This window comes from Sebastes fasciatus, chromosome 10 (genome assembly GCF_043250625.1).
Source record: "Sebastes fasciatus isolate fSebFas1 chromosome 10, fSebFas1.pri, whole genome shotgun sequence".
Taxonomy (NCBI): Eukaryota; Metazoa; Chordata; class Actinopteri; order Perciformes; family Sebastidae; genus Sebastes; species Sebastes fasciatus.
In genome coordinates, this window is record NC_133804.1 from 10,776,624 (window position 1) to 10,802,296 (window position 25,673).

At 43.2% G+C, this 25,673-nt stretch overlaps 1 protein-coding gene across 18 annotated transcripts in view; it reads right to left on the bottom strand.

Annotated features, from left to right (window-relative positions):
• The window catches only part of tenm2a (teneurin transmembrane protein 2a), a 248,142-nt gene that overhangs the window by 69,845 nt on the left and 152,624 nt on the right, over positions 1-25,673 (bottom strand). For 13 of the 18 annotated variants that reach the window (XM_074648059.1, XM_074648056.1, XM_074648053.1 and 10 more), the window contains one exon: positions 4,256-4,462. The exons of the other annotated variants lie outside the window; for them this stretch is intronic. In XM_074648059.1, coding sequence (XP_074504160.1) covers positions 4,256-4,462 — 207 coding nt within the window. The remainder of the gene's footprint in view (positions 1-4,255; positions 4,463-25,673) is intronic. 18 annotated transcript variants of the gene reach the window in all.

Sequence of the window (25,673 nt, forward strand, 5' to 3'; positions counted from 1 at the left end):
GTGCCGGCGCTTCTTCGTATGTCCTCTGCCTTGTAATGTCACATGCTCCTCATTTGTCATTCTTCTCAGAGCTCCGAGCACAATGGAAGGTGAAACTAAGAGTCGGCACATGGAAACGCACACATGCCGACAAAAAGGGGCTTTATTTGCACATGGGCTTCATTATACACAGGCGTACACACAAACACATGCAGGCACAAAAAAAAAAAATATATAGTTAAAAACATACATTTACACATGGAGGCACACACACACACACACACACACACACACACACACACACACACACACACACACGCACACACACACACACACACACCGCCTCCGCCTTGGCTAGTCATCTCTGTCTAATTAGGAGGCAATAATCCGCTAGAGAAGAGTCATCAAATTCAGCCAAAAACAAACAGTCTCCACGAGCACAAATGCACTTGTGCGTCTCACCCACACGCACACACAGATGCATAGAACCCCCCACACACACACACACACACATCATCCCACTGTTACGCAAATGTCACCCTTACATAAGCACCATTAGGAAGAATAACATTAGTGCAGAAGAAGAGGGAGAAGGCATCTCTGCCGTGCCTTTGTTTCCGTAGATTTGTTTCAACAAAGCCATTAAACATTCATCGCTCCGGCAGTGACTTGAGGTGGCTTCCCTGGCAGAGAGATAGCTAGCCACTTTAGAGGAGGGCTCGGGCTAAAAATAGCTTTCGCATTCCCCATGCATAATGAATGGCCAGAGACAGCGCTAACGCTAGCTCTTTCCAGGAGCGATCTGCTACGCTCCGTTTGGCCGTCTCGGCTCTCCCGGCGTTCCGGGAGGAGCGTTTCCCAGACAGGTGCTCCGAGCCAGACAGTATTCCCACACAAACACTCGCAGACCCAATTCCCAGCCAATCCTCGGCAACACCGTTCCGTTCCCATTCACCTGTCACGCTTCGCTGGAAACACAAGTCATGTCTGTCCACCTGTTAGCTTAGGTAATGGTGGACTACTTTGCAGGAACACACACAGACACAAACACACAAACCGCATGCAGCTTCCTGAGGATTATCTCACTGTTGGTCAGTTTCTGCCTGGCTTGGTAAGGCTCATTTCCTGCCCAGCGTCCACTCTCCACAGGACACACACACACACACAGTACACTCACACGAGCGCATGCATAAACAGTCGCCGGTTATAGGTGTTTTATTTCCTCGCAGCCGTTCCTGTGACTTCCTACATGCCAGGGTTGTGTTTATGCAGTGCCAGACTGCCACTCTAAACTCATTTAGGTCGATTTTAATGGACGCCCCAAAGCCAAGGACTCTCTCTGCACCCATTAGATCAGCAGTCCTGGCTGGGAAACGTGGCAATTTGCAATTTCATCATCTCAATGTTGTTCTCCTTCCATCCAAATATCTCTCTTTCACCCCTCTAAGCTCTCATCAGCTTACTCTCTTTTTATCCACATTCAACTTTTTTTCCCTTTGTCTCTTTGACTCCCCCATGTCTCTTCGTTTTCTGTCTCCCCTTTCAGTCGCTTTCTCTCCATCTATTTTCACTGCTCCTCTTTGGATGTTTTTTTTCCCTCTCCCTATCTTTTTGATTTCTTCATGCAAGATGTCTCATTAAACAACTTCAAAAAGTCAAAGTTTGGCTTTCGCTATCTCTGCTCCCATTTGCCTCTTTGCGCCTCTTTTTCATGCTTCTCTGTCGTTTTTTTTTCCTTTTTTCCTTTCTTTGTCTCTCTCGCTCGCCGTCTCTGTGTGTACATGCTCAGCAGAGACTAAAAAGAAGCCCCCAGAACAGAAAGTGTGGGTGTATGTGAACAAGAAATGAGAGGGAAAGAGAGAGCGTGTGCCTGCGAGCCTCACTCTCCCTCTCTGCCAGTGTCTGCCATTAGGGTGTCAGTGGCAGAGTGAATTTATTTGCTGTGCGGTTACTGGGCTAATGATTGATGTTGCCCCAGCAAACAGTAAACCAATTAGAAGGCTGATGTAACGTCATTTTAAAAGCCTCCTAATCACGTTGCTCTTGAACCTGGGACCCGGGCCTTCCCTAATGAAGATTTATACTGGATCAAAGGAGAGCCTAACGCCATTAACAATAGATTGTATTCCACCAAAAATCACATTAGGACTTCTCTGCCCACCCCTCCTTTCCCTCCCATCAGGCCCCTGCTAAATATATCTGCTGATTACAAGTGCAGATGCACAGAGGAATGGAGAAACAGGGGAAGAGAGGCAGAGAGGGGCAGACAGAGTTGGCCTACAGGAGCTAATTGTTGAGAATAAATGTGTATGCTGATGAACAAACTCATCACAGCAGATGCGTCTGTGTGTGTATGGTGGAGAAAAATAGGTGTGAGGTGCTGATATAAGCACACAGGGCCTGTAACAGCCAACAAGAGAGTGTCCAATGATGAAAGAGAAAGCTTACAGCCAGGGAAACTAACTAGTTCGTCTTTGCTGCACTGATCCTCCTGCCGGCACTTAAAATTCATCATCCCCTTACCTTTCACTTTCCGCTGGATTATTAATGTCATATGGAAAATAAGTACAAACACGCCTACTCACTGGCAGCCAAATCTGCGCTCTGCAGAGTGTAAAGGTTGCTTTCACTTGCATCATTGTTTTTTTGGCAAAAGGTGCGAGGGTTATATTTAAAACGTAATCCATTAAGAGATTACCAATTGTCGGCTCAAAATGCACTTTTTGTTATGTGAGCAGACAAAAGAAGTCGAGTTACAGAGAGTTTTCTGTTGTTCTTTTATGTTACTTCTTGATTATGCTTCTTCAAAAACTGATGGAATATTCAGCAAAAATGTTTTATTTTTATTTATTTATTTATTTACACAGCTCTTTAAGTCATCAACATAAACTGAGTAATCTTTTACTGTTAAATACTTTTAGGGATGTTACAAGAACCCATACTGCGGTACCAAGTCGATGCCAAAGTTCTGAAAATGTGATGATACTTGTTTTTCTACAGTACTGCAGATAGGCTACCGTAGGTACCGGGGAGCTTGAGACTAACGCCGTCTAAAATCCGAAAGGACGCAGTAAACTCACTATCAACTCGTCCAGGGGACGCACCCAATTTTTTTTCCTGATAATGCTACATTAGCCGTGTTTCCATTCGCATTTTGAAGTATCGCATCAGAAAAGCTGATAGAAACGGCAAAATTCGATAAAACTTCTTCAATTGTGGGAAAAACGTTTTTATGCTCACTTGAGGTGTTAGTTGATGCGCTAAATGGGCTATGGAAACGACTTTGCCAAATAAACTCTGATGTAGCGAACATTTAACTCACGACTGATCAGCTGTTTCCGCTGTCGGCATCTTCTCGGATATCCCGATAACCTACGAATGCTTGTCTTCCGTCTCCGGACAACATGAAACACGGCCATTACTAGCTGACATGAAAGATCAATTAAACAATTGGCCAATTGAAACAAATTCCTGAAGAGCTCTCGATAGATGGTTAGTAGATGGTTAGACGGCCAAGCCGACTTGTTTTGTTTCCGGTTCACGACCTCTACTTCTTCTTCTACTCTATTTACTGGCAGATCACAGCCATGCAGCCTATAGAGCCAACTTCTGACCAAACTACGCTGTAGCCAACAAGCCAAGTTTATTCACTCCAAACCAGATAATAGAGAGGAAATGATGACCTGTTTAAGTGTGTAACACCAGCTCTAAGTGTTTTTTCTTTTCTTTTTCTTTTTACCATGGTATTGAATTGGGTATCAAGAATCATGGAAATTCACTGGTATTGGTATCACCTACTAAATTTCTGATATTGTGACTTCCCTAAATACTGTCCTTTACTGTTAAATACTGTTATTGTAATTTTAAATGTATCTGCATGATCAACCAAAGGATTTATTTCCCCTTTACTAAAACCGTAAAATCCATAATTGACCATGATTACAATCAAAATCTTAAATCTCTAACTACATATTTTTATCTCACAATGTAAACAATAACTGCTTGAGTCCCTGTGGTTTGATTCCCAGCCCTGCAAACAAATGCTGACTTCAGAGGAATGCAAAAAAAGCAGAAACAAAATGGCTAAAAGAACAAGATGTGACATTGAATTAAAGCCAAAGTATTGCTCTGCATCGTACTGAACAACGAGTAAATCAGATCAGGAAGCGGACGCGTGATGAGGTAATGCGGCGGCCCAGGTGATGGATGACATGTTGATGTACGAATAAAATGAATGAAAGGATAAAAGGGTGGGTGAATGGATGAGCTCTCTTACCCGTGGAGGAGGGCTGGGCCCGGAGTAAGTATGAGTCATCTGGGTGGGGCTCCAGGTGGGAGTGGGTGGAGTTTTTCTCAAGCAGGGGCACCTGGCATTCCCTGATCGGCGGAGACGGGCCAGGGGAGGGGTGGTGGGGGGCGGACGAGGAGGACGGGAGGGACGGAGGGAGCAGGGAGGAGGAAGAGGTTGGAGGGAGTGGGCGACCTGGAGGATGGAGGGGAAAAAGAAAGAGAGAGGGAGGGGGAGAAGGAGGGAGGGGGGGCGTTAGACAAAACAGATGGCAATGACTGACAGTGATACAGGGGCCGGTTCAGAGGCAGGTTCACTGAGATACCTGGATCATCCCTTAAAGTGTCCATTCACCCAAATTACAGAAAATTGTCCTTATACCTTTGGTATCTGTAGCTATGCAGATAGTTTTGTTTTTATTTCTTTAGCTTAAAAGATAACTGTATCTATCCCAATAAATTGAAAGTGAATGGGAAGGAATGGAACTTCAGTGTTGACAGTTCTTGTGAAAACTGTTGACAGGGTGTTGTGTGGAGTATCCAGAGTAACTGGGACATTGTTTCTGGAAAAAAAAACTGAAATTCTGTTCAGTTTTAGTGCTGTGACTAAAAAACAATGTGGCATTGCTGAAATGGCAGACTGATACCACAAAACTAAATAAAACTAAAACTATATGCATGCTGGGATGAAACTGAGAAAATGTTGCAATTTGGGTGAATCAACCCTTAAAAATCTGGAGCATGGATTGATGTAAAACCACCTGCTGCAGGTTGCACTAAACAAATTTATCCAGTTATCTCAGAAGTGAACTTGCTTGGAACAGGCCCCTGGTCAAAGCAATGTAAAGCAGCTTGGATACAAACACAGAAGCTTGCTGAGGCCGGAGAGACTCAATATAGAGATGAATTCACACAAAAAGCCCGCAGGTTCCCGACAAAGAGATTTTAAAGGCGCTGCTGACACTTCAGCTCAGTCCCAATACGGAAGTTATGCTCACTTTACGATTACAATTGTCATATACATACAGGTACATACATAAAAATTTGAGTTCTGCATTTAACCCATCCTAAGCATGTAGGAGTGGTGGGCCACTGTAAAGCGCCTGGGTAGCAACTTGGGGTTCAGCGTCTCGCTCTTCAACATGCAGACAGTAGGAGAGACAAACCACCAACCTTGTGGTTAAAAGACAACCTGCTCCACCCACTGAGCTACACCCCAAAAAAACAAAAACTAATATTGGGACATTTATTTTTATTTCATCCATACAACCTGCAAGAAAAAAATATTTGCAGGTAGGCATGGGTTGATATGAATATTTCATGTCGCGATTATGCTGGCCAAAAATACTTGTGCTTTCTGATATCATCCTGATAATCATCAAAATATGCTTAAAACTCTTAAAATGGCATTAAGACATACTGGAATCACTTACATTTTGTTAAGAAAAAAATATTTCTATTGCATGACAGGTAGGATAAACTACATCCTTTTTTGTGAAAAAAAATCTTAAATAAGGTAATCATAAATCATAAGGTCCCCCTGTATCAATAAAAGATAAATAAACTAGTGACAATGCGTGTCTTTCTTACATGATAATTCCTGTTTGTTTAAATCAGGCTCTATTTTTCCACTTCTCTACCATGATAGTGAGCTAGACAGCTTTTCCAAGTCACGATTATCCCGATAACGGAAATACACCACGATCGACTGAGTGTTTTTTATCGCAATCTGCGATAAAATCCTATATCGTCCCATCCCCATTTGCAGCAGTGAGATATTGTCCTGCATCTACAGTATCTTACCACTGTATAAATTAAAATGAGCCTATGTAACTTTTGCTGAACAGCGGCTACTGTAGCCACAAGTGACTATTATGAGAGAATACTGAATTGTAAAATATAGTGTAACATTAGCACAAGTAGATAAGATTCATAAAGTCGGTCAACTGACTCATTCAAGTCAACAGCAATATCCATCCTAAGTTTTCTATCCTAACATTAGCCACCATAAGATACTGGTCATAGCACGCCAAATGAATCATTAATACTCCTGAGTGTATTGAATTGAAGCAAGAGTGCTAATTTGCTTATGAATTCAACTTTTCATTTGCAAATTTCTTCTTCCAAATTTGTTTTGCTTCACAAACAGTAGGATCAGATTTTTTTTCGTGACGGCCTACATGATCCATTGTACGATTGTCCTCTACATGGGGGAGACAAAAGAAAGTTAACAGCCAAGTCTTTAAATAGTGGGAGCCATGGGACGCGTGGACACAATCAGGCTGTCCCATCCACCAGAGAGAGAAAAGAGGGATGGAGAGAATTCGCTCTACTCTCCAAAGGTTTGGAATCAAGGACAAAGACAAATCTAATAAATTCTATTTAGAGACAGCTCAAAATATAGAATAATTATGTCTGCCATATTTGCAGCTCAATCAATCAACAATATGATAAGAATGAGGCCACCGAGTCCAGCCAATCCACCCAAGGACTCAGGTTATTACAACTGCTAATTAGAAAGTCAACCGAAGACGCTTTGTCGCGCTGATAATCACTTATTTTCTCCTTATTCCACATTCAAAATGATAGCCTTGGGCGCCAGCGATGTCTTTTCAAACAACTTTACAAATAAATCTTAGAAATGCCTTTACCGTCACCTTCCAAAGTTATTTCAAGGGGGAGATGGGGGGGGGGGCGAAGAACAAAATAGGCTAGCTTGTCACTAGTTTTACAAAGTTCATGCATTCTTTCTTTCGCCACTGAAAACTTCACCAGGAAAATGGAGAAGTTACAATGCACAGCCTTTTCAGTAAGCTGCTTCTTCTTTCATCACACTTTTCTTTTTCTACAGAACAAAAAGAGGCAGGAACAGAGGAGGAGGAGAAAAGAAAGAAAAGCCGTGAGACCTTGAAGAAAGAGACGAGATAGCTGAACATTCATCACCATCACGCTGTTTCTTCTTCTCCTTTTCTTACTGACAGTTCTTCGGAATACAGATGTGGTGTGATTGTAATTTGACAGCATTCACCTTCCCATCACGGAGTATTGATAGAATCAAAACGTGTAAAGGCCCGTGATAGATGGGGAGCTTTTTTTTTAGGCGGCAGTGCAATATTGCTTGCATCAGGGAAAACCGTACCTGGGCGACGGAGGGATGGAGGGAGGGTTAATGCAGACATCATTTAAGAAACAAAGTGGTTGGACGTAGTTTTTGGCCAGCTTGCCCATCTATGCTGCCTCAAACTGAAGCCGCGCATTAATCACGGAAAATACACGTTTGAGTCCAGGTGCCACTGCGGCTTTCTAGAGATCTATTTGATGGAAATGGAGGCAGAGTGATGTCTCTGTCCTGCCGTCCAAACTGCTCCAGCTTAGAGCTTTGCGTCATGGAAACCAGAGCTAGGATCGATCTACAGCCCCACGTTAACTACACCCCAGAGAGATGCCAGCCCCGTCTTCTGTTTAGGTATGTGTGTGTGTGTGTGTGTCCAGTCAATCTCATCAGCGCAAACAGAGAAAAATGGATAAACAATGGCAAAGCAAACAGTGTGGCCGACGGGAGGGAAAAAGGAGAGGGACGGGCGAGAGACGGATGGATGGAGAGGGAGGCCAGATGACGAGGTCACGGGGGTAACCAGGGGAATGAGAGAGAAATGAATGGAGGATGGAGAAAACAGGACGGTCCAGAAGCTATGAGCTGACAAAAACTTATTGGCAATAAAAAAAGAAAAAGCAATAGAGGAGGGTAATTAGGAGTGGAGGAGGCAATAAGAGGGGACAGAGCAGCGGAAGATGGAGGACAGAGACAAAAGTAATGAAGAGGTAAAGAGGGAATCAGCCACGGACACCGAAAAAAAAAAAAAGCGATTGATCCAAATGAATCGATCACTCACTTCAATTGATGGCGAGCGGCTATTTGCATATTTCACAAGACCTGTAATGAGGCTACTGGTGACAACAGGCGATGAAAAATGTCCGTGTGTGTAGCCGCACACCTTTAAGATTGTTTTATTGTACACAACTACGTGTGTGTACGAGCCCGTTACTCGTAAGGTTACGTGCACGCCGGTGTGGTTATTAATATTTTAAATCACTTTAATTACAAAAAAGGAAAAATTGCACGAGTTGGCCAAAAGCAATTAAGGGAACTTTAATCTCCTTAGCAATTATGCTGTGGGGCATCCTTAACTCAGTCATTTCTGCCCGCTACATTTCTAGAAAGGTCAGTGGAAATTGCTTTGTGTTATTAGAACAAAGACTTAGCGATGAGCTCCACGTGGGCTTCTCTTGACGATTTGCGTTCCGTCGCCATCCTTCAGCCGCCTCCCCGGCCATCTGTATACATCTCTCGATCCGTCTCTCGCTCTGCGAATCTGCGGTTCTCTCGCAAAGTGTTGATTAGTGTGAAAAATAAGTGTATCACGGGGGGGGGGAAAAGAAAACCAGGCATCTAAAGACTGTGGCACTGTATTAAAGGCATTAGCGGTGTCCCTTGATGATTTCATTACAGTGTAAAAAAGAAACATGATCATCATTAGTTTGTTGTGCGAGCACCAGGCTTTGACTTGCTTGTATGAGTCATATGTATGCCTGTTGCTGCGCTACTGTGTGCCTCCATTGAATCATCTCAATATGAGCTCTGTATAATCTATTGTTTCTCCGCAAAGCCGTGCTTTACTGTGCGAGGGCATTATATATCAGACGTAATTCTTCTTGTTGACTGTTCAATGACTTCTCTTCTCGTCCTTGTCTCTATTTCTGTCCCCTCCCTCTCTCCCTGCCTCGCTCCGTCCATCCGTCCACCCATCTGGCTGAGGTGAGGAGTGGTAGGCCGAGGAGAGTGGAGTGGAGCGAGGGATGGAGCGACAGCTGGAGCCCAGTCAGACAAGGAGAGACAAATTACCCCTCTAACGAGAGCCATTCATCATCTCTTCATCTCTCCCCTTCTTTCATCCCTCTCTTCCTCCACACCTCTACGTGAAATACTGCGCACCTGGATAGCAAAAAACACACACAGATCTACCTCGCGACTTGATGTTGTTCTCGTTTAGTCGCTACTCATGTGGCTCATGCTGCTAAGTCAATCAGCATGCTCTTCTATTAGAAAATAACGAAGAGAAGAGTGTGTGTGTGTGTGTGGGGGGGGGCAACAAGATAAGGGAGACGTGAAATGATTGAATGAGCGGTGCGCGGGGAAGAGAAGGAGGAAAAAGAAACGGCACACCCATGCTGGCACATGCAGAGACTCATTACCACGGCTGCTGTCAGCACAGATGTTGGACTGAGGGGGAGCTGTCAGTCAGTGTGTGTGTGTGCAAGTATGCGCGAATGCGAGTGTGTGCGTATGCGCGATAGTGTCTGACAGTGATCTGAGGGCTATTTAGTGATGACAGCTGCTGACACAATGGGCCCTTTTCTCTATTTATCTATACAGTGCAGTCTGTCTCCTCCATCTCGTCTCTCTTCCTGTTCCCCCTCCCTCCCTTTTTTATTATCAAACCCTCGCCTCCCCTTTCCTCTTATTCATCCCTTTCTAATAATTCACATTAAGCTCAAAATGCGACAAGATGCACACCTGTTGTGTGTGTGTGTGTGAGCAACAAATGGATGTCGCAGTCTATCCAGGAATGGTCTGAGTTCATCCGCTGCATACCTAGAATGCGTTCTCTCCCCCCCCCTTTACATTTCTTTCCTTTCGTAATGAGGGCCACACTGCAGAGAATGACTGATAAAATGAGTAGAGAGGGAAAGGGAGAGATGAGAAGATGATTCAACAGACGTGTTTTAATTAGTAAAGTTGGGCTTTCACAGCCTAAAGAGATGATTGTATCACTGGCTCCTTCTTTGATGTGTAACAGTGTCTGGGTTCTTCTCTGGCCTATAGCGCTCCTCGTCTCGCGCTTCGTTCCTCTCTTTCATCACGCCTGCATCATCACTCCATCATCCCACATATATGGGGGCCCTCTTCCTCAAATAGGCAGATCCGGCAGATCCTCCACACACACACACGCACGCACGCACACACACAGCCTCCAGCTGAAGACGGCTGGGAAGAAGGTGCCATCCACATTCGCAGCGTCACATTATTTTATTCTGCATTATAGCAGGGGTGTAAGGAAATATTGAAAATATAGTATGACGATATTATGTTTCGTGATACTCTATCAGTTCTGAAAAACACTTGATTTTTCATTAATAGTTTACATGAAAAGATTAACTCGGTCAATACTTTATTTCACTTGCAAAGATATGCGCTCTTTCAGCGTATGTGCCCTCTCAAAGTAGTGCTATGATGCTGGATGTTACAGGGATTGTGATAAATGTAAATGCAGATCCCACTGTTCTGATTGCATAAAAAAGTACACTTTTAAACTCAGATTTTATGCATTATGATGGTGTGTTCTTTATAATATGACAGTTTTCTTAAAATTAGTTTTAAAAAATCACAATATATCTCCTTGCTTAGAGGGTCGCAATATATTGAATCGTAACCCCTTTATCATGATACGTATTGTATTGCCAGATTTTTACCAATAAACAGCCCTACATTTATAGCATTTCTGGATATTCTTTTTTTTCTATTCCTTCCAGGATTATAATTTTGGCTCATCATTTGAAATACTTACAGATTTCTGCTGTTGCGGATCTGTTAAGAAGGATTTTCACCAAAATGTTCTGTTTTCAAAATTAGTGTTTTCTGATACAAGAAGACCCCGTTTGCCATAGTGATTGTAGTTCTTTGTCTGACGTTCCCCCACAGCCCTGTAGTGCAAAACCCTAAGTGTTTGCACTACCAACTTTTATTTGTATTATTATAACCCAATATTTGGCCTAAATTTTAATTAGTGAAAAAAATTAATATTTATCTTGTTATAATGTGACACATTTCATGTTAAAACGTGACAACTTAAAAGTTTTGCGTTATAACAAGATAAATAGTATATTGTTATAACAAGAAAAGTGTTTTGTTATAACGTGATAAGTTTGTATGTCATAATAACATGAAAATATCTTGTAATAATGTGGAAAACATCTTGTTATAACAATAACGTTTTCACGTTATAACGTGATACTGAAATATTTTTTTTTCCCGTGGTGTGGCAGCGATACAGTTCCGTAAAATTCCCCCACACGTTTCTTCAAATCAAGCCTTATACTTGTGAGCCCTCAGATGATTGACTTATCAAATTTGGAAATCTGCAGCCAGCTCAACAGGATGTTGCATAAATAAAATACTCTGAAACAGAATTTCTTTGAAAAGGAAAAAAAAAAAAATACATGTGCAGAGTACAGAGATGAAAAGATGAAGGCAGAACTCCTCGAAAGACCTTCGCCTTGTTCCATCCGTGTGAGGCCATTCAAAGGAAGTAATAGGTTCTGATGATTAATCACCTCTTAACAATATCCTTTGACCCTCGTGTGACGTGAAGTGCATGCTGAGAGAATAATGGAGGCCCGGCGTATTGTAATATCAACAGAACTTTTGTAAAGAAAGGCAAAAAGATGATGATTTGATTGACAGTCCCATCTGAACATCTAGAACATTCACAAGGACATGATTATTCTAAGGTGTAAGACGGTAGGTGCTGCACTGATAGAAATCTGCTGCATGAATCCTAACAGATCATCTGTGAGTTATTCCAACATGTGGTTCAGAAGGTCGTTCCTCACTCCTCTCCTCACTCAAGTGCCTGCTTTTTTTTTTTATTTGGAGAATAGGAGAGACGAGGACAGACACAAGCTGACTCTGAGCGATACACTCGACCTTTTGACCCAAACGCACAAACACAGCCCAGCTCCTATCTGCATCTGCTAATTGAAACATTGCTCCCTGTTGCTGCTAGGAGTGAGTGTGTGTGTGTGTGTGTGTGTGTGTGTCCGTGCCTATACATAGCATTAGGATGCTGCAGCACACCCGTGCTGTCCATTGTCAGAGATGTCCACTGCGTAACTTGGGGCAACCATGGAGGCTGCATTACCATATAAATTACATCCATGTTGCTGCCGCTGTTGTGGATTGATGGTATTGTTATGGATTCTACGCATCGGACCCTCATTGAAAACAATCAAAATGAATAGCCTCCTCCTCCCACATAAATGCACACACACGCATGGTGGCACACACACTCGCTCATAACTGCACGCACACACATATACGAGCATGAAAACACACAAAAACAGGGACAGACCCTTAACCCCAGGTGCAGAGAGATAGACACCCATCCTTTCAGCCTTCCATTACCTTTGAACATGCTCTGTAACGGTTGGGAAGAGTAGATCTGCAAAGGGGGAAATATCCATCTATGTGTGTGTGTGAGTAATGTGCAAAATCTGTGACATTACATATGTCTTTTTGCTGCTACTGCTGTGTTCAATAAACTGCCCTACCAAGGCCTATTTGTGAATCAATTTGATGGCGGGAGAAAAAAAAAACTAATTTTAAATTTGAGGGCAAAAAAAACCACAATAAATCAGTACCAACATAATAACATATAAGAGGTATAAAATATAATAATGGACCATACAAAATTAAGTCATTTCTTGCCACAGAATAGATGCTGGAGTCTAAACAGAAATGCCACCCAATTATTTCCAAATTTGTTATTCAAATTATAGAAACAACAGTGACAGCGACTGCACTATGACGAACAATCTCTTAATACATTTAATTGCTGGGCGAAAGCAATTTTTCACATTAAATCCAAGCGTTTCACATAGTTGGGAGACGATTTTACGATACCAGCGAGGCTGTTTCCATATTTTCTCACTTGAGAGAAGGGTTCAGAGCGAAATATGGACAAGCTCTTTGATGACTGGAGATAGCACTTGGTCTTGGCACTTAGCGAAGACACTAACAAAACAACAGAAAAACCTGCTCGCAGCTTTGGAAAGACCCTCTTAGATTTATATTGTATTTGGAGGGAGCAATATCTGTGTGTTTGTTATCTCGACTGGAGAGAAAAGCTTTTAGATGTTGCGGGGTGAAACGCCGGGAAGAGCTTTTCCTCCAATCTGCTGCGCTGCCGAATCATTCGCAGCAAGTTTAGTGACATGAGAACAAATTTCGAACTTCAGATAACATGTTGTGGACATGAATTGGGAGAGGATTGTAGTGGAGGACGAGGTCCTTAAGCGCAAATTAGATTCCACATTTTCCCCTGCTTGTTATGTGAAAAAGGTGAGTTACAGTTGGATTTAAGTAAAAAAGAAAAACAGCTTTGATTTAGTAATTAAAGTTCAGTAAAAGATCAAGACAAGACAGCCTAACTGTTCCAGAAAAAAGATCAAGGTAAGGATTAGGAAAGAAATTTCATGTAGAAAACATCTTCACTAATTAGCACTTAAATGTGAGTCATCGAAGCTTAAATGAAACGATGACACGTATTCACAACACCCTAAATTTCCACTCTGATAGCTCCAGCTACTGCCTGGTCACATTCATGTGTCCTTTCATTAGTGGACGCCTTTACTTTCACTTGCAAACTGTATTTGCATTTTTAGATGGGGCTCATTTCATGGAATTTTGGGAGCAAAAACAAAACTACATTACCCACAATCACCCAGCATCTCCAAGAACAGCAGTCATCAAGAATCCAATGCATACGGAATTACGAAAAGAGGCGTGAAAAACATGTGCAGGCGCACAAGAGCACACGGAAATACACATTCAACAGCATAGGAATGCAGTGCACACACACTTTCGCACATGCACAGGTGCCTGCGCACATACCTATTCAACATAGCGGGGCTCCGCTGAACCAACCGGTAATTGCTGCGGTTGCTATGACAATCTGGTTCCGTAAAAAGCACAAAAAAAGAACAGAAAACATCTGAAAAACAAAGAGGCAAAAAAGTAAAGAAAAAGAAAAGAAAGATGTGAAAGGAGGGAGGAAGAGCCCTCGGAGGAAGAGGAGATGGTAAGCGATCTGGATTTGTTTGGAGCACGGATCTGCCGGTTTGCGACCTTGTGCAGTCGGAGATAGCGTGTTGCATTGTAATCTTATGAATAAACTTGATTTCAATTACATTATGTGCGTGTGTGTGTGTGACATCGAGCTTGTGAGGCTGAGTCAGCAGCGTCTCCTTTGACGATTAGCAAACACATTGCGTGCACACACACGTGGTGTGTTTAGAGCCAGCGGATAATGACTGTACGCGGCCTGTTGCTGAGAGAAACCTCTCGTCTCTTTGATGTTCTGCAGCCGCTATTTATAGCAACAGCTGAAAAAAAGGATGGAGAGCTGAAAAACAGAGTACACAGCCACATTGTATTCCCTCTAACTAGCTTACTGTTGAGCATCTCTCTCTCTCTCTCTCTCTGTCAAGGTGAACAGGCTGGAGTCTCCACACTCGGGGCCAAATTTGCTGAGCCTTTTGCGCCTCGGTTCGGACGCGTTCTGCGCCTCAGAGATGTGTGCATTCTTCATCAAACAGACAAAGCAGCATGAAGCTGCAGTCTTGCTGTCACAGCTTGTGTGCCTTTTGCTTTTTTGTGCACAAATAGTAAACAGAACAACAGCAAAATAACAAACATAACATAACAGATACAATAACTTTAGTTGATTCTACTGGATTTTACAAAAGGTTCTTTCACTTTGTGAGGGCCGTCGTTACAGGGATAATTCTTACCGGTGTTCATTTTGGCATCTATTTTAGATTTAGTTTTAAGACGAAAATGCCATCACATTTTAGACATTTTTATCCTTCATAGTTTTAGTCACTCAGAAGTCATTAGTCAAAATGTTTTCTCTTAGTTTTGTCAGCTATTTTCTTTATTTAATGGTAGTCCTGTTTAGTCATCAGATTATATTAAACATTTCTGTCGTTTTAATCAAACTTATTTCACAGAAAATTGTATCTTATCATTCATTATCTGATGAAAAACAGAGGTTGAATGATTAAGAATACAGCTTTGCAGTTAGTCCTCCTGACTGCGCTCATTAGTGATGAGCGGTTCAGTTGCACCCACCGGTCCGTTATGAGAGCCAATCCACTCAACATGTAAAAATTAGGGCTGTCAATTGAATAATATATTTAATTTAGATTAATCGCATGATTGTCCATGATTAATCGCAATTAATTGCAAATTAATCACACATTTTGTATCTGTTCACAACGTACCTTAAGGTTAGATATGTCAAGTATTTAATTCTCTTTATCAACATGGGAGTGGGCAAATATTTTTGCTTTATACAAATGTAATGTATATATTTATTATTGGAAATCAATTAAGAACACAAAACAATGACAAATATTGTCCAGAAACCCTCACAGGTACTACATTTAGCATAAAAAATATGCTTAAATCATAACATGGCAAACTCAAGCCCAACAGGCAACAACAGCTGTCAGTGTGCTGACTTGACTATAACTGCACGTGATTATCATAAAGTGGGCATGTCAGTAAAGGGGAGACTCGTGGGAACCCATTGAATCCATTTTCATTCTCATATCTTACGCCAAAATTTAGCATAAATTTGTACTGTTATTTATCCTCCTTTGCGACAAGCTACTATGACATGGTTGGTACCAATTGGTTCCTTAGGTTCTGTAGTTTCATATGATGACAGTATCTTCACTCTAGCTTTAACACTGAGCCTGCTACAACCTCCGAAAGATTGATTTTGTTCATGTGTTAAAGAAATTTGTGGCATTAAAACGATTTTGCGTTAACACGTTATTATCGTGGAAAGTGACAAAAATAAAAAGAGATTTTGGTAAAGTTTTTATTTTCTAATCTACATTTTAGTCTTGTCTTCTTTTGTCAACGATATTGCATTTTTGATATCTTCGCCGTTAGTGTTTAATGACATCTCGTCATTACCTCGTCTTAGTCATGGAACAAAAGGTTGTTGACGAACATATTTCCTCATAGTTTTCGTTATTCTCACTTTCAAACAAAACTGGTTGTGGCAAAGAAAAGAAAAGTTAATCAACAAGTATTATATAGAAGTTCTAATGGCAACAGATAAAGTGTGAAGGGGAGCTGCAGTGAGTTTATTTAGGGACAAAACAATGTTATCTCAGAAAGAACAGCGTAAGAATGAACACAACATGTGGCTCTGTTATAACACCAAACACTGGGCAGAGTATGATCATTAAATATGAGCAACCTTTTGTTGAAGTATCCACATTATGGTGGCTTGTTATCTTTTTTAAAGCAATCTTTTTAATCCAAATCTGTTATTTTCCTCCGACGCTGGTTTAATTACTGCCTTACTTTTACAAACCTTTCTAGAAATAGGTCATTATTACAATTTTATCATAATAGACGCCCAATTTATTTCCCCAGTTAGAGTTTAATTGTGGGCTTAGTTAATAGAACTGACATTTTGGGTATTACAAAATTTTGGGATCTCAGACAAATCCTGCTGCTGAGCTGCACCTTTTGAGCTCTTCATCACGCTCAGGAGGCCGTCCCAAACGCTGATTGCATTATTAGCTGCCGCCTCACTAAATCAGATGTTAATTACTTGCAGATTTGCGAGCTCAAACGGAATGAAAGGTGTAAACGCAAACTTCCTTTTCATAGATGTAACATCAAATCTGGCCAACTATCTCCATCCCTCCCTCCCAGTGAGGATGTGTTTGTGTTTGTGCAGAGAGGAGAGTGGAGGGAAGCGATTGGAGATTACCTTGCATGTCTAGGCTCTTTGAAGTAGCTGCTGCATTGGTCATGGATGGCTGAGTGGATGTGTGTGTGTATGTGTGTGTGTGGACATGTTTGTGTGTGTGTGACGGGGATAGGGTGAGTCACAAACCTCTGAGGCTTGCTTCAGCAGAATAGTTGTCAGATGCAGTTTGTGTGTTGATGCACACAAAATCCCTGCACCTGCATCTCTCCATATATACATGTATAAGACTATATGCTATCTATCTATCTATCTATCCATCTATCTATATCCATCCATCCATCTTTTCCTGCAAGAACACGCAATCATCACACAGCCTTACAATTAGCACAGCTTGCATCAGCTGACATCAGCTGACTCAGAGGAATAAGGAAGTCCCCATGATGATGGACTTCACACGCGGCGGTGCATCTAGGTGTACGCCTGAGTGTGTATTTCGGAGAGCTTGTTTGTGTGCCCGCTTCGCACAAACACTCTCTCGCAAACGTGATGCAACTCTCCAAGGCACCACCTGCAAAAAACCCATTCAGCTCATAAACAGTTGTGCCCAGCCAAGCAAGATGCAAAAAAAAGACTTTACTATGCACTGGAGGAGGACAGACCGGCCCAGTCAAAATGTTCAACACCGGGCTATTAGTCCTGTCTCACCCCCCATCTCACCCCCCCTCGCTATGAAGCACAGACCTCGGAGACAAATAAGAAATGCTAATCTTTGTAGGACGAAGCCAAGTCAGTCGGTTTAAGCTGAGAGCGTCGAATGAGATTTTTAATTACTGCATGACCTGGGGTATATTAGCGCATATTAATGAGGATCATTAACCTAGAGGTAACTAAGACCCCTCCTCCTTAACTACAACTGATAGCACCTCTGCCGTCTGACACTAAACTATCATGTGTGTTTTTAGAGAAATGATCCACAGATGGCTTATTCCATCCTTTTTTAATAACGTCCTTGGTAAAAGTAAATAACTGTGAGTGAGGAATTATACAGCTGAAAGCTTGAACTCTGTGTTGGGTTCGTTGCAGATGAAGGATAGCAGGGAGCAGGCACTGTGAAAGAAAGAACGTTCATTTGGTCTTTTTTATGTGGACAAAAAAAATCATTTTCAATGGGCAGCGAGTAGGTACAGCACGGAGCAGAATGAGAGATGAGGAGAGGGAAGGAACCATTTCAGTTGACATATGCAAAGGTCAAGGTAATTTCAATAGATAAAGAAGAGGACAAACAGCAGAAAAGGAGAAAGTTTTAGTCTCTGTCTTTGACTACGAGGGGTCGAGTTGGGGCAGAGGAGGGCCCGTTTTCCAGAGACGATGTTGACGTCATCCACCGTTTCTGTAACGCCCCCCATCACCGTCCTCCGACATCGTGTGTCAGCTTTCGTCGTTGTAGTGCCATTAGGCTGCGGTCTCAGCGGTATAGAGCCAGACGCTTTTATCTCAGAAGAGGGCGTATTTGGCTTGTAACATTTGCTAAGCAAAGACACACTCACAAACTCATTCACGTGCAGATGCTTGTGTAAAGATGCACACACACACTCTTCCTTATCTCTTACTCTGTCCATTTCTCCCCACTCTCCTGTCTCAGCAGTTTATCCTTTCATCTTTACGTAACTGCGCGCTCCCTCGGTGACCTGCTCTGAAAACTAGCTGTTGCACAGTATGCACACGCAACGCGGCTGATCCGCAGTGCAGGGACCCCATCATCCACCTGAGCCTTGTATCCCACTCCAGCTCTGTATCATATCTCGATACACCTGGACGGGAATAAATATACCAATAAGATAATGAGCAGCGCGAGGGGAGTCAGTTGCACTGATACACACATAGAAATGGGAATATATAGGGCCGCACAGCAGAGGGAAAACGTCTCCTTTGTGCGGTGAATCCCAAAGAAGGAATGAGGGCCGTGTTGTTGAGAGTTCTGGGTGGTTACATGCACAATAGAGGCAATCACTTGAGCAGTGTGCTATTCTGTCTGGCGCTGGTATGGAATAATGGGGCATAATGCCGCTCTCTGGTAGCCGTTTACATTATATAATCTGATGGTAAGTGTAGTATGGCTGAATGCAACATATACTGTTTGCACTGTTTGAATTTAGACAATGGCAACTTGGGCTTTGGTAAGTTTTATGCAAATTGTCTGTCTGAGAGTGTGTGCGCGCCAGCCAGTGTGTGTGTGCGCATCTTCCTTCAGTACACTGTGCATTAATTGGCATTCCCAGTGGTCGTCAAGAGAGCCTAGGACTCCTATGGGCATCTACACCTTCATTAGACTCTACTGATCATCACGCCGCAGCACCAAGAGAGGCCCTGTTCCCTCGCTTTCATCACTTTCTTCTTCGCTTCACTACTCCCTCGTCTCTCTCCACCGTTTCTGCCACCCCTCACCGTTTCTTTTTTAATACGTGGCGTTATTCCTCAACCAGACCCCGCGGTGTCGTTTTCTTTAAATGTTATCTTCTCGCCGCTTCTGGGTTTATTAGGCCGGTGCAGAGAGGGAAGGGAGGATGGAAGGAGCGGGGCGAAATGGGCGAGAAAGTTCTGGACTAGCTGGACTTGGAACGCAGACGCCCTCCCCCCCTCTCCCTCTCCCACGCTCGTCCCCCTAAACCGCTGTGTATCCCTCGATTTGTAATGGCTTATGATTTCACCGCCTCCCCTCTCATCCTTCAACATTTCTGTCACTTTACCCCCTCCCCTCTCTCCCCCCTCTCCCCCCTCCTGCTTCACCCCTCTCCACTTCCTCTCCGCCCTCATCTCGCGCGTTCTTTTTTGCATTTTCATTCCCATCAGCCTTCCTTTCGTCATTATCTCTCAGTTAATACTCCTCACTGTCTCAATCCCCAGCGCAAGTGGTTCTTACCCCCAGGGGGTAGGTTCGCTAGCACTCCACAGACCCCTACAGACATGTAATGCACCCCCCCATCTCCCCCACCTACTCTTCCGACTTAGCCCCCCTCTTCCTCTCTCTCTCTCCCCTCCCTTTCTCCGCAGTGGATGAGAGACGCCAGCTGGAGGAAACAGAGAGAAATGGGCCCAATTACAGCATTGGGAACTGAAAGTTGGCTAATTAACTCTAATTCGCTAACAAACTGCTTTTTCACCAAGAATCATCTCTCTCTGTCACATGGCACGCACATGCATGAGAAACCGCATTTGCATGCGCTGCCAAATAGAAAAAAAAAGGAAATGCATAGACACACAACTGCAGGTACACACGCACACAAAAAACTTTCCCCTCACACTTTCCCCTCCCATCTACACACACATGCCCACACAAAATGTGCGCGGACCCACTTGCTCAGCTGTATTTACCGCAAGGGCAATATGTTGATTACGTTAGAGTGGCTGATTATTGCACAGTGACAGTAAAGGAAACAAATGTCTTTCATAGGCAGGCATCTATCTCAGCGAGAGAGGGCTCCTAGCTACAGACTATAGCAGCAAATGACGCCGCCGCCGCCGCCGCCGCCGCTGCCGCCGCCGCTGTATCCAGCTATGACAGACGAAAGAAAAGAGGGCAGGAAGAGGAGGAAGAATGAAAAAGGGAGAGAGCGATTGCACAAATGAGGTGCGGGGAGAACAAAAAAAAAAGTTCGAGGAGCGCCAGATGGAGAGGAGGAAAAACAAATGAATAAAGGATGAAATAAAAAAAGTGGATGGATGGAGGCAGAAGACGGAGGAGACGGATAGGGAGCGATTCACTGGGTTTTGTACCAAAGCTGCGAAACAGCTTGCCCCTACGACGGGATAATGGTGGTTAGAGGCAAGAACAATAGGTTTATCTAGAGCAGAGATGCTATCTGGGGTGAAAAGCAGACACACACACACACACACACGTACAGGCTGTAGGATGTTTCATTACTTGTGCGTTACAGACTGTATGTGGAATTATAGTGTAGGCAGCGCTTGGAACAATGAGATTGTCAATGTTGAGTTGTCAGAACAGGTGTCCAGTGGGCACAGCTCCTCTGAAATGGCAGTCTGATCCAGCACACACGCACACAGTAGCCTATATATGAGTAGGAAGGGTGAGAGCATCACTTAAAGCCATTGTTAGCGAGGCAGGATATCCTCTCATCCCTTTCAGTGAATCATGAAAGATTTTTGTTAACTTTTTTTAACACTAGACCATGGGAAAAAAGTTGAATCATACACTTCTAGGGACATTTACTTTGGAAAATATCTAAATTAATTATGTAAAAATGTTGGATTTTCAGCATGTATGTAGTCAGAGATGTCCTAAAGTCAAATATATCAGTCATTGTCAGGCATTATTTATTAAATTCTTTCCAGCAACCCAAAAATGAAAGAATAAAGACATTTTCTTTACAAATTAGTGGTATTTTCTTTTTAATTTATAAGGGATGTGACATGTTTTATACTTCTGGTAAATATAATCCAATCAATCTCATTTCCACATATGTATTTTGTGTATACAGTTTCCTTTGATTACACCTTATTTTGAAAACCGGATGTAGTCACACATAGCTAACTGCGCCAAGTCCATCGCTAGCTCTCCCGTCAGCTCCGTTCTCTTTATACATCCATGATCAGCTCCACCGGGGCCGTTTGAATATATTTAACATAAATGTCAGTGTATGGGTGCTCTACAGTTGTAGCGTCGGCTGATTTTACCATGGAGATGAGAGTGGCGGCCGGCTTGAGCCACGATGTCTAGCCCTGCTTTTCCTGCAATGTGTGAAACCAAAGTGTTTCGATACTTTACTGTATGTGTGTTGTTTACAACGTTGGATTTAACATGTGATGGTTCAGGTCGTATCAACGTGGACCCTCCGCTGTTTTCTACTTTCTCGTTTTGTCTCGCTGCGGCAGCCTGCGGTTTGTTTTGGTTGACAGATACGGAACGGATATGACGTCACGTTACTTAGACTACAACAATAAAAGCGTTAACTTCCTTCTACCTCTGCATAGACTAAAAAGAAGTAAATATATTGATTCTGGCATTCAAAAATCAATTTCAAAATCGTAAAAAAAAAAAAAAAATGCTATACACAGGTGAATCAATTTTCTTTCATGCCCCTACAGGATATCCTCTCATCCCTCTCAGTGAATTGTGAAATCTTCCTGATCACCAGACATGATAAGAAGCATTTTACATATGTGTGTGATATCACACACCTGACCACTGTGCAGATGGTTGGTTAGATGGGAAAATGCCACTTCCGACTGCACCTCGCTCCTCACTTCTTCCCTTCTTACCTTCCTTTCTCGTCCAATAAATTCCTCTCCGGCTCTACCTTTCTAACCGATTACCCTGCGACGAGATTGATAGTTACTCCTCTTCCTCCCTCGCTCTGTTTCTCTGATCCACCTCCTTTTTCGTCTTGCGCTTGCTCCATCTCTGTCCCTCTCTCACACCTCATTAGTGATGCTAATACCCCAAGTAATAGAGGACACCATTCACAGTGTGTGTGTGTGTGTGTGTGTGTGGGTCTGCGTGACCACACACTCTGGAAGGGACTGTGTCTGGGATGGGGAGATGAGTTTTCCCCCTCTGATCCCATTTCTCCGTCTGGGCCCTGCTCTCCTTCTCGCTGGGAGAAAATCCGATGGAAATGCAATCACAATCAGTTAGGGTCCAGACGAGGACGGACACACACACACACACACAGAAACATACACTCCATTCCACTACCGCAAGGGAGCCATGCAGAAAATTGTTTTGGACATGGGGATGAGGATAGGGGGGTCTGGGGTGTGGTGAAGGGGGGACTTTTTAATTTACATTTTTAATGTAAAATATCATTCAAAGAGGGGAAAGTTAGGCATCTCATTATACCGCTTCTTTATTACACACAAGGCACATCAGTCTCAGGGTACCGTGTTCCGAAAAAACATGCACACGTGTGCACACACAAACACACGTGTGAACAACCTGCTGAGCCCTCCAGCCATAATCACCAAGTTAGAAATGGGGCTCTTCTTCAGACACCATAAATCTGAAGAGGAATAATCTACCCTGTCCTCCAGATATCATCAATCACAGATAATCTGCGTCTTCGGATTTCCCCCCTCCACTCGCAAACCATCCAGGAGGGGTCACTTTGGGGAAAACTTTGTAGGAAAACTACCGACCCTTCATATGAGACGGTGATAATGTGGCTGCAGGATTATGGATGTGGAGGATTTGACTTTGACTTTCTGTTCTGCTCATGTCATGACTGAATAACGACAAGCGCTCATACGTGAATGGCAAAATGAGTTGTTGTTGTCAGTGCCTTCTAAAAAATGACCACTACAAAAATGAATCATATGAGCGTTCTCTCAGGGAAATATTGTGGAATCGGTTAAAGGAAACCAGCGGTGACTGCAGGAAGCAGATAAGATGTGAACGGGTGTCAAAATGAGACACTTTCTATGCCCGGTGCTATGACAACGTCACGCCACTTTTGATTCAACAAGAAAACTTTCTTACTCGCCTGACCATAAGAGGTTGCTTGTCAGGAAAATGTAATGTGTTTGAACAAACAACTTATGTTGTCATTTTTCTGGTAAAGACAGTCATTTGGATAATCGTTGCTACTTTAATACTTCCAGACATGTTTACAGTTAAGTGCCTTAAACTTGCCTTCTTTCTAATATCCAGCAGGGGGCGACTCCTCTGGTTGCAAAAAGAAGTCTGATTGTATAGAAGTCTATGAGAAAATGAGCCTACTTCTCACTTGATTTATTACCTCAGTAAACATTGTAAACATGAGTTTATGGTCTCAATCGCTAGTTTCAAGTCTTCTTCAATTCAGCATGATGTTCATTTAGTAAATTATGGTCCCATTTAGAGTCAAATACACCATAAAGCAGGGGATGATTTACAGGTCGCTACCATGGCATTGTCCTGTCTGGGAGTTGTCTGTGTTTTTGTCTTACAACTTTAACCCTTTCACAGTGTGTTTTCAGTTCATAAAAGTTAATTGTAACATTTTGGTTGCCTAAAACTGTTTTATTCAGCGTTCGATCGTACTTAGCTCCACCCTCTCGTGGTTGCAAAAAACGATGATGAACCCCAGCGAAGGAGGCTATTTGGACGGAGGTGGAATGCTTTCAAATAAAGATACTCGCCCCGTGTGTTTGTTCTACACAATCTGTTGACTTCCACAACAGCACAAATCCAGCAAATACTTCACAGTAGTAAACCATAATCTCCGTCTCTCTGAACTCTTGCTCTGCTCAATCAAACGAGACGCTCCCCGCCTTTAGCGTCGCCCCGCCTCCGAGGTCACGGGCAGTGATGTCATGCCAAAGTGGGACTGCGTGGACCTCAGAAGCCCCCGGGGCTCCTCGTGGCCTGCCCATGTCACAAACCATCATCATCAGGTCGTAAGTCTGACATACGGGCTGCCGTGAGGATCAACCACCTGCAGGAACACTGGTGGTGATGCCTCTAATGGCGTGTGTACATGATTTCGCCTTTGTATACACTGTATACGAAACCATCTGCACTCGACGCCGTTGCAGCCGCGGCACCGGGATGACTGGTTTGTTTTTTTTGCCGCACATGTACGTCTGAGCATACATCATCAACATCTGCGTGTGTTTGTGTGGACTAAGAGGACATCTGCCCATGTCAGCAGTGATTTAAATGTTCTCTAAACAGGAGCGCCAGTTGACACACAGTTAATAAACCGCTCATCTGACGGCTGAGTTTGATTGATGCCCATTTGTGTAAACAACGCCATGCGTCTATTTAAAACTCGGTCCCTAACCTGCAATAATTCAAATTCTGTTTGCTTATCATATTGAATAGCGTTTTTCTTTTTTTAAATCAGCGGGATTTGTGTCAGCTCTCTGATAATCATCCCAGCAAAGACCTCCTTGTCAGAAAAGTGTAGTTTCACAAAGTAATGCAAACACACGGTTGGAAAAGTGAACCCGACGCTGCCCTTCCTGTCCTTCCTCCTTTTTTCTCTCTCCTTTCATGCTGCTTTTTGTCCTCTACAAGTCTCCAGCAGTTCTTAAAGGCTGAGACGGCACCGTGGGAGTCTGATCACTACTGAGTCCACACACACACGCACACGCACACGCACACGCACACGCACACGCACACGCACACGCAGAGTGAGCTTCCTTTGTGCTGCAGCAAAAAAAAAAACTGCACCTTTAGAAGTGTGTCTGTCAAAATGAAATTGCTGGCTGCATTACAAGCCTTTGAAGGTATTGGAAACTCATTTTTACAATCGCCCCACAGGCAGGTAGAGAGACATCTGTGTGAGTGTGTGTAGTTAGACCGTTTCGACGCAATATTCTCTGTTCTTTTAGTCAGTCTGCAGTTGATTATTATTGTCTCGGCTATACAGTTTGTTGCTGAGCTTGTTGTCGTTCCCCATCCCTGCTACCCACCCACCCACCCGCCGCGTCTTCTTCTGGATAATCCTTACCTCTTTCTTCCCTTTTCGAACTCTAAGCAAAGTCATTTCTCCCTGAGACCCCCCGCTGGGGGAAAAACAAACTTTCAAAGCCAACCAAACAATGAGTCACACGTACACACATTCCTCTATGAAAAGACACGCTCCCGCAGAGGAACATCAAGAGGCGCAGAACGGACATAATGGCTCTCTGATAATTATTCATAAAGGTGACTTTTGTACCAACGCCACTAAGTGCTCGAGCTCAGCGGCATGGAAAGAGCCCGGAGTTAGTCACAACACGGGCAGATGACCAACATTATGGTCCGGCTGAAACAGATTGACACACACGCACACACCCCTATAGTTACACACACTATCAGCTGAGGCACACACACACATATGTAGATAC